This window comes from Urtica dioica, chromosome 4, assembly GCF_054948205.1.
Source record: "Urtica dioica subsp. dioica isolate 48M chromosome 4, U.dioica_male_clone48M_v1_H2, whole genome shotgun sequence".
Taxonomy (NCBI): Eukaryota; Viridiplantae; Streptophyta; class Magnoliopsida; order Rosales; family Urticaceae; genus Urtica; species Urtica dioica.
The window spans coordinates 15,653,786-15,664,632 of NC_142759.1; the positions used below are offsets into that span (position 1 = coordinate 15,653,786).

General features: G+C 35.8%; 1 protein-coding gene across 1 annotated transcript; it reads left to right on the forward strand.

The window, feature by feature from the left end:
* Window positions 1-462: 462 nt before the first annotated feature.
* Window positions 463-1,542, forward strand: LOC149400801 (E3 ubiquitin-protein ligase ATL42-like). Its single transcript, XM_089610510.1, has one exon. It carries the CDS (start codon window positions 658-660, stop codon window positions 1,540-1,542), a length of 885 nt encoding a protein of 294 aa, XP_089466636.1. The 5' UTR covers window positions 463-657.
* Window positions 1,543-10,847: the final 9,305 nt, after the last annotated feature.

Consider the following 10,847-nt stretch of genomic DNA (forward strand, 5'->3'; position numbering starts at 1 on the left):
TACCCCGATTTTCCTTGAGCCTCCCTCCCGGAGTCTAGAAAAGTGATTTTGGACTCATCATGACAAGAGACGTGACTAAGTCTACTCATGTCACGTGTTTATGAAATATTAATCGAAAAAACGCATTCATAAATGTCACCGGAAAATAAAAAATTGAATTTATATAGCTGATGAATCGTTACTCTCAATAGTGAAAAAAAAAATATATATATATATATATATATATATATATATATATATATATATATATTAGATAGATGGAACCATGACACCTAAAGAATTAATAAATAGCCAAAGTAATTCCTCCATCTTGTCATTACTTAGTTTATATATATATATATATATATATATATATATATATATATATATGTATATATATATATATGTATATATATATATAACAACTTATTGAAATTCACATATTTTGAAACATTACAAACTAAATAAATATTTGCAGAGAAACTCTGACAATTTTCCAAGATATATAGAATATAAATCAGTCAAACTAGTACTCTCTTTGAGGAAACGTGAAATGTTAATAAATGAATAAACAAACAAAATAGCTCTTCATTCAAATCGTCCTCAAAAGAAGCCAAGATTCCATTTTTCCCAGCATTACATCATAGTTCCAAGTTTTTCCTCAACAACGATCTTCCAATGCTCAGACTCATAATCATCACCGTGATCGCGACCGTACAAATCCCCATCCCGTCACGCGCCGATGACGACGCGCTTCGGGGACCGGACTACCCTACGCCGGAGTACTACACCAGCCTGAAGCCGGCCAGTCTCGCCGTGGTGATCGGAATCCTCGCCGTAATGTTCGTCCTCACATTCCTCCTCTTAGTCTACGCCAAGTTCTGCCATCGCCGATCTCCGGCGCCGGATAGAAACGCCGCCGCCGCCGAGGGAGAACGGAATCCGGCGGCGATCTCGTCCAGCGAGAGATTCTCCGGCTTAGACAAGACGGTCGTCGAATCGCTTCCGTTCTTCAGATTCTCGACCCTGAAAGGAAGAAAAGAAGGCCTGGAATGCGCTGTTTGCCTCTCCAGATTCGCTGACGTGGAGTTCCTGAGAATGCTTCCGAAATGCTCCCACGCGTTCCACGTGGCGTGCATCGATAGGTGGCTGGAGAAACACGCCAGCTGTCCGCTGTGCCGGAGAAGAGTCGGCTCCGACGACCTAATCCGAGAAGAAGACGAAATCGAGGAGGATTATTTGGAGCTCTTCGTGCGACGAGAGGATGAGAATTTCTCGTCGTCGAGGTTCAGTATCGGAAGTAGTTTCAGGAACAACGATGTTAAGATTGATCACAGACCCGACGATGGAGCGGAGAGAGATGAATCTGATGATCAGTCGAAGCCGATTAGGACGATGATGAATAATAGTAGGCGGTGGAGTGACGTGGCAGGCTCTTCCCGGGCTGAGCTTCTGAGTTTTTCGGCCCAGCAGAGATCGGTGTCGGAGATCACCACGGTTCCAAGGACTGAACCGAGACGCAACCAACTACGATTGCTTCAAACACAGTCTTTAGATGTGTAGTTTTAATTATTTTGTATTTTTTTTTCTATTATCGTTAGTTATACTTATCATATTAATTAATGACATAGTATTTTTTTTTTTTTTTGGTAGAGAGAATAGAATTGTTTGTTCCAGAAATTACATATAGATAGAGAAATAGATTTTTTTTTGTTTTGTTGAAAAAATGTACGTGTATACACATATATATATATATACATATACATATATACATATATATATACATATACATTTGTAGTATAATGTTGTGTTCAATTTTATGAAAACTATGAAATTATATGTTTGAGTCTCACAAAATTTTAAAAATCTAATTTTGTTCTTAGTTATTTAATATTTTAAAGAAAGAAGAAAATTATAAACGTAAAAAATCTCTCTCTCTCTCTCTCTGTAAGAGAAAAAGAAAATTTCTAAATTATATCAAAATTGAATCTTTGGCTTTCCCGCTCTAAATTTCTGGCCACGCTTCTCAAATCCGAGAAACTCCTCCAGCGACAAAACTTCTGGCGCCAGAGTGGGAGAAGGAAAGGAGAGAGAGAATTTTTTTTTCTTTAAATTTGTTTTAAAATATTGAATAGGTGAGCGCAAAATTGATTTTTCTAATCAAATTCATAATTTTGTCGCACATTTTGGAAATAAAAGAAACGAATGAATCATTTTACTTAAATTCAAAGTGTGTATATATATATATATATATATATATAGCATTTTCTCCTTTCTCTTTTAATGTAAAGAGTTTGAATTAATTATGTGCCTCTCTCCCTTTCTCTTTTTCCTCTCCTTTTTTTTACTATAAAAAGTATAAATGTGTATTTGTTATGCATTTCATTTTTTTTTTTAGTATATTGCTGGCACTAAGTTCACGGAGTTAGAATGTTTGCTGATGTCGAACCAGGTTCATATAAAATGAGTAAGTACTCTTTGAATAATGGTGATACTTGAATAATTTTAGAGAAATTGTCTCATTTGTCACCAATTTTATAATTTTTCCACTTTCCACCAAAAGACTAATTTTTCCTAAAATACCACTGAGATGTCAACACTATTGACATCTATATCAACAATGTTGACATCTCATAGTGAAGCGCAAAAATAGATGTCAACATTGTTGACATAGATGGTGGTATTTTGGGAAAAATTAGTCTTTTGGTGGAAAGTGGGAAAAAATTATAAAATTGGTGACAAATGGGGCAATTTTTCATAATTTTAATATTGTGAAATATATTTAAATAATTTAAATTAGGAAGGGAAAGAATTGCAAAGAATGAAGTGGGAATTGAAGAGGCACGAGACGAGTAGCCAGGCTGGTTCCGTGATACAAGCAAGCATGCTATAGTTGGTCAAAGCTGTCCATTTTTTCCTTGAATAAATTAAATATACGTACGCATTGAATCTGCCTCATAATTCGCTTTTAAATTAATACACTACTAAAACCATATCTAACATCTAAATAATTAAATAATATTGATAAGGATCTCACTCAAGAAGGCTAACAATATACACCTTGAACAATATATTTATACATATATATACCATGTTATTTCACGACAGCTAAATTGTAGACTAAAATTACAAACTTTGAGTGTGTAATGTATATAATATACATCTTTGCATATTCTTGATTCTTAAATATTCGTGAATATAATACCTATTACTAACTTTGTGATGGCGTGATTTAATGAATTTAGGAATACATTTAGGCGTGGATCGTGGGCACATTCATATTTCGTAGTACATAGTTTTTTCCATTTATAATGTTTTATATATATATATATATATATATATATATATATATATATATATAATATTGATAAAAATAAAATAAAAAAGTTTAGATTACATAAATTAGCTCAACAGAAAATTTAAAACTTAAAAAAAAATATAAAATGAATTACAAACATAATCACACTATTATAATATGAATTGTAGATTAACAGTATTTTCAGGTGCCTATCACCATTTGTTGTTGATTGAGTTTTAAAAAACCTTGTCAGTTTGAGTTTTATGCTAAAAAAACAAATTATATCTCAGATTTAAGATTTAGATATAAATAATAGAATATAAAGTATAATAATTAAAGATTCGGTGGTACAAAAATCATTTATATATATAAGCTCAATTCAAAATTGGATACAAGAATTTAGATCCTAATTAATTAAATTTAAATACAATTTCTTTGAAATTTTATGTCTGTTTGATGAGAGAGATCTCACATCAACACTTACATAAAACTAAATTGAGTAAAAATTATTTAACTATCTACAATTAAGCTCCCATAATTTTTTTTTCTATGTTCTCAATCTATAATCTTTGTAAAACTCATCAACTTTAATAATGTTATTATTTTCAATTTCCACTTATAGTATATAGTTATTTACAAGATATTAGAAAATAAAGTGGAAGCTATTAGAGTGGAATAATCCCACATTGGTTGTGTGTGCGAATGTGCATGTGTTTATATATCGGTTGGACCTCTCCACTTGACACCAATCGATTTTAAGATGAAATAAACATGGTATCAGAGTCTTATCCATTCAAACAATTTGAATTTGGACCGGCCCATGCGAAGCGTGAGGGGGATTGTTACTCGGCCTGATCACACTATGCGTGAGGGGGATTGTTATAGTCGTTGCAGCCGCTGAAGCCGCTATTGGACCCGCTATTGTATCGTCAATTTATCGTAATTTGTGACAGCTACCCATCTCAAAATTGCGAATCAACAGAGTCCCAATTTATTCCATCTTTTCGTTGGGATTTGTTCTGGTTTCCGGTACGTAGACCAAATGATACAATGCAAGCAAAAGTTCCTAGATTCATGGAGATAGACTTTTTTTCGGGACCTTTGATTAATAGAGTTTAACCATAGATAATCTCTTAACCATCCCATCAAATAAGTGGAAGACTCAGTAAACTGTGAAACGTTTTGCTTGTGCTTACTGTTTTCCTATAAAATTTTATAAAAAAAAAAGAACTGTATTAATTGTATTTGGATTCGTTGATGTGACTGAGGGGGTCGAAGACCAAGAAGTGAGTTATTTTATTTATCAGCCAAGCATTCTTCTTACGGCTAGATCTAATCTCCTGGTCCCTGAGGAAAGGAACTGGATTAAAAGGATCTGTCATCCGAAAATTAGGATTCATTTCTTGTCGCAAATATTCACTTCATCCTTTTCCTTTTTCTTGTTGCTGGATATCTCGTTCGTACACATTTTCTTTTTGTTTCTCCGGCCTATAGTGAGTTACAGAGTCGTTGTCATCACAACTACTATGATACTATCTTTGTCTGGCGTAGGTCGATCACGTCTCCAATTAAAGATTTTTCTAGTTTTACTTTTTTATTGTTTTATGTTTCAATCTCCATATTTACATCTGATTTTTGTATCATCGGATCTTTGACCGGCGTTATTTTAGTTCCATTCTTTATATCTAAATCTCAGATAAGAGAAATAGTTTTTTTTCTTATGGACATGGATTACAGTCATGGGATCGCTCGCCAGCTAGGAAGATTGGAGCAACCTTTTTTTTAGAATATATTCCCATACAAGAAGACTAGCCGGTAAGATATTTCCCAAAAACTCAATCACAACAGGTGAAGTCCACAATTCTTGCTGTAATTTGAATTTTTCTTTGACCATCAATTTATGTTGTTATGTTGATTGGCTAGTTTTGTAGTTTGGAAAAATTATTTCCAAGATTTTATTCGTCATGTTCTTAACATCTTGGTATGACATGTCTTGTTTGGCAAGATCACAACAGATCCAATTATGTTTCTATCATGTGCAAGTTCAACTTTTAATTGATACGATTCTGGATTTTTTTTACAACGAATCATATCAAGGTGTTCAATACAGAAACCGTAGCAAGCCATCAATTGCTGGGTTTCAACTCCTATAAATGAGATAGTTTGTCCTTAGGAGTCTGGTTACACACTGAGTTTTTGTAAGAGTATTCAGGGAAAAACACATTTGTTTGTGTGGTTTAAACTCCGTCTTGTTCTTTTGTTGTTCTTGCAATTGACAAAGTTGGGTTTTTATTCGTGGTATTGTAGATCACGTATAATTATAAGCGTTGATCAACCACTTGGTGAGTGAGTTAAGTGAAAGTGAGGGGACTCTGATTCAGGGAGAGTCTGAGTCAGAATTCACTAGCGTAGTTTTTAAGAAAGAGTATCTCAAAGGTGATCATTCAAATTTGACCAGGTTGTACTTATTTTACCATTGATAGTAAAGCTCATTTTCACTGAGAATATCATTCATCCAGATGTAATTATGATTTGACAAATTGGGTTATCAATTTTGTCTCTTTATCTACAGTTTTAATTATCTTATTAATCTGATAAACCACTGTTGTTATTGAAATTGGTAATAACTATAAGGGACATCACGAGATACACTTTTTCAATTTATTTGTAACGAGAACGATTTTGGTTTTAATCTATGTATTTTCGTTGATGAGATTTTTATTTAAATAATAGTAATCTGGAGGAAATTATATCATATATAATTTTTTTCGTGATGTCTTAAAAATAGGGGGGCTTCTGGAGTTGGTTTTGGCAAGTTTCGGACCGTTATTAATCTGTCTATAAAATTGAAAGTGCTATTCCGCGTATGAAATAAACTAAAAGCCAGATATGAGAAAATAATGACGATAAATTGATTTTAATTATTCTGTCTACTATTGCAAGTTTACTACTTTTGTTACAAGAAGTCGTATACGTAACAGTAAGAGTTACATTTGTGGCGAAAGTGTTGTGTGTTTGACGTAAGAGATGAGGTTGTTCTAATTTTCTTCACATGCAAGTCTATCGCCTATTTTTCTTTTTCATTCCTCTTTCGTATCTGTTATATCTTTAAAATTGTCATATTCATATCATATGTGCACTATATAGTAACTTTTAAATGCTCAGTGAAAATTAGTCCAGATTAATCGTTTTTAATACTTATTTATAAAATAAAAAAAAAATTGTTATTAATAAAAGTAAAACAGAGATAAAGAGATGTGTGGAATTGATATTTTCTCATTAGCATCAGACGTGTATTTATACACATTACAAGGAAAGAGAAATAAACAAATAAGGAAACCTAATCCTACTATATAAGGAAACAAATAATCAGCTGTTGACAACTAAGGACAGCTAAGAAAAACGTGTACAGCTAAGGGAATTGATCCCACACACTAATCAGCTCTAACTAACAAGGAGAAAAATAAAGCCCATCTAACAATCAACCTAATGGGCCTTTTAACAATGTTACACGTTAATTAGACTATTCTGGAGAGTATACACTGAATTAACATAATACTTTAACACTCCCCCTCAAGTTGGTGCAAAGATATCTATCATGCTCAACTTGCTTAAAAAGTCTTCAAACTTTGTCTTGTAAAGCCCTTTGGTGAGAACATCTGCTAGCTACTCTGATGTTGGAACGAATGGCATGCAAATTTCCCCCCTTTCTAGCTTCTCTTTGATAAAGTGACGATCTATCTCCACGTGCTTTGTCCGGTCATGTTGAACCGGATTGTTGGCGATGCTGATGGCAGACTTGTTATCACAAAACAGCTTCATGGGAGCTGTGAACTTAACCCGGAGCTCATTTAAGATGCCTCGGATCCAAATGATCTCACAAATACCTTGCGCCATAGCTCGGAACTCTGCCTCTGCACTACTTCGAGACACAACAGCTTGCTTCTTACTTCTCCACGTCACAAGATTACCCCAAACAAAGGTACAATAGGCTGAGGTTGATCGCCGGTCATCTGAACACTCGGCATAGTCAGCATCTGTGAACACTTCAATCTGCCTCCCATCATCCTTCTTGAATAAAACTCCTTTTCCCGGACTTCCTTTGAGGTAGTGTAGAATGCGATACACAGCCTCTAAATGATTCTTGGATGGATTGTGCATGTGTTGACTTACAAGGCTCACTGCAAATGCAATGTCTGGCCGTGTGTGAGCCAAGTAAATCAATTTCCCAACCAGCCTTTGATACCTTTTCTTGTCTGCCGGATCCTCATCATCATTTGTCGTTGTGAGCTTATGATTTGGACCAATTGGAGTAGAGGTAGGTCTGCAGCCGAGTAGACATGTTTCCTTGAGTAGATCGAGCACGTACTTTCGTTGTGAGATTGCAATCCCCTTTGAGGACCTGGCCACTTCCATACCTAGAAAGTATTTGAGACTTCCTAGGTCTTTCACTTCAAATTGCTGAGCTAGGAATCTTGTCAACTTGCTGAGTTCAGCCTCATCATCACCTGTCATCACAATGTCATCCACATAAACAATCAATATGGCGAGTTTACCATTTAGAGAATGTTTGTAAAACATGGTATGATCACTGTGGGCTTGCGTGTATTGCTGATCCTTCATCGCCTTAGTAAATCTGCCAAACCAAGCTCGTGGAGATTGCTTGAGTCCATACAGTGCCTTCTTAAGAAAGCACATTTTCCCATTGGCCGTGTGATCAAATCCCGGAGGTGGCTGCATAAAGACTTCTTCCTCTAGTTCTCCGTTGAGGAAGGCATTCTTGACGTCAAATTGTCGTAGTGGCCAGTCAAGATTCACGGCAAGAGAGAGTAGGACTCTGACGGTGTTTAGCTAGGCAACCGGAGCAAAGGTCTCCTCGTAATCCAGCCCATAGGTTTGAGTGAACCCACGAGCAACCAGCCTTGCTTTGTACCTGTCAATTTCTCCCTCGGCATTATACTTGATAGTAAATATCCATTTGCAATCAACTGTTCTTTTTCCTGCAGGCAACACAGTCAGTTCCCAAGTCTCATTCTTTTTTAAAGCTCTCATTTCCTCTAAAACAGCCTCTTTCCACTTAGGAATACTTATAGCTTCATAAATAGAACTAGGTATCTCATCAATCAACAAATTTATGGTAAAGGCTCTAAAGGCAGGAGACACATTTTTATATGAGACATAATTAGACAAGGGGTACATGGGAAACTTCTCGGCTTGTCTAGTGGTGCAATTTCTGGTTCCTTTTCTAAGGGCAATTGGCTCATCTAGAATTTCAAGTGTACCTATACTCTCGGCTGACTCATCAAGAATGGGTGAATTTGAGATGAAAGGAGAAGAATTACCTTGATCCGTGTTTGGTTCTGATGATGACAGTGCTGCAGTTTCAACTTCACTTTCTGATTGCACTCTTGAGTTAACACGGAAATCAGATATTGGTTCCTCATTTGAATCAGTTCCATTTTCATTATATGATGACATTTCATTTTGATCATTTGGAGCATTTGGGACATTTTGTACACGGCTCGAAATATTAGGCAGATCCAAAATAGGCAGAGAATGATTTAAATCCCAAAAACACTCTTCAATATTATTCTCCCCCTGAAGAGGGATTTTGTCAAAAAAAAGGTTGGTTTTCAAAAAATGTGACATCCATACTTACAAAGAATTTACCCGAGCTAGGGTCATAACATTTAAAACCTTTTTGAGTTGGTGAAAAACCAAGAAAAATGCATTTAATTGCTCTAGGATCCAATTTTCCTCTAGCATGATCATGAACGTGTACAAAGGCAGTACACCCAAAGATTTTAGGATTTAGATGTGTGAAACATTTGTTCTCCGGAAAAAAAAAAATTTAAGTGTAGAAATGGGAGTTTTATAGCTAAGGATTTTGCTTGGCATTCTATTAATTAGATATGTAGCATTTAACAAAGCTTCTCCCCAAAAACGTTTTGGAACATTCATAGAAAACATTATAGCTCGAGTAACTTCAAGTAGATGTCTATTTTTCCTTTCGGCAACTCCATGTTGTTGAGGTGTATAAACACAAGAACTCTGATGGATTATGCCTTTTTCATTTAAAAACTCACCAAGGATTTTGTTAAAATATTCTCTACCATTATCAGTTCTCAAAATCTGAATACGGCTATCAAATTGAGTTTCAACCATTTTGTAAAAAAATTTGAAAGTGTTTTCAGCCTCGGATTTATCCTTTAAAAGGTATATCCACGTGTTTCTAGTGTGATCATCAATAAAGGTAATGAACCAGCGAGTGTTGGTTAAAGATTTTACACAAGATGGCCCCCAAATATCACTATGAATTAACGCAAAAGGTTTAGAAGGTGTATATTTCAAAGTAGGAAAATGAGGCCTTTTATGTTTTGCCAATTGACAGATTTCACATTGCAAAAAATCAATATTCTTATTATGAAACATAGAGGGAAACAAATGCTTTAAATAACCAAAACTTGGATGTCCCAAACAAAAATGCCATAACATAATGTCATCAGATACGGAAAATAAACTAGAACAAAGAGGTTTCTGAATTTGTTTACTCAAGGTGGTCTCGGATGTGAAGTAGTAGAGCCCTCCATTTTCTTCAGCGCCAATCATCTTCCCCGAACTTAGATCCTGAAAATTACAACCAGAAGGAATAAAAGTGAGTTTGCATTGTGAATCAGTTGTCAATTTATGAACGGATAAGAGGTTATAGGCAAGTTTAGGAACATGGAGAACATTAGAAAGAGTAATGGATGGTGATAAAATAATTGAACCTTTCCCAACGATGGCTGAAAGAGATCCATCTGCAATTTTCACTTTTTCATGACCAGAACAAGGATAATATGTATGGAAAAGATATGATGAGTCAGTCATGTGGTTTGTAGCACCAGAATCTAAAATCCAAGGATTGGAGTTTTCTAAGGTTGTTTTAAGGGCTGCTACATGAATACCTTTTTTAGCTAAGGTTGATGTTGATTGATGAGAGGACCACATCTTAAGCATTTGCTCTAAATCTCCTTTAGTGAAAGAAGACTGATCTTGAGTTGATGAAGAGGCTCTAGGGCTGCTTGGCTGAGACTTGGGTGCCGTGGACTGAGAGGCTTGAAAGGCACCCTTGTTGTTGTTGTTGAAGGGCTGTGGAAGATCATCAGGTTTGCCGTGAAGCTTCCAGCACTTTGCTTTGATGTGCCCTATCTTTTTGCAGTACTCACAAGTTGGAGCATTGTTGTTGTAGCGGCCAGAGGAATTTCTTGGGTTCCGGTTGTTGTTGTTGTTGTTATTGTTGTTGTTGTAATTAGGCTTGGAAGACACCATTGCACTCGTTTCTGAATGTGTTGGTGCAGCCTCATTCTTTCCGGATCCCAGCATGACTTGGCGACGAGTTTCCTCTCTCCGGACTTCCGAAAAAACCTCCCGGGTGCTTGGGAGAGGGTCTCGGCCAAGAATCCTTCCTCTGACTTCATCAAGATCTGCATTCAAGCCAACCAAAAATTTAAAAACTCTTCCTTTCTCCACGAGCTTCTGGTACAAGGCGTTGTCCTTTGGGCAGCTCCACTCGTGGTTGCAATAAAGG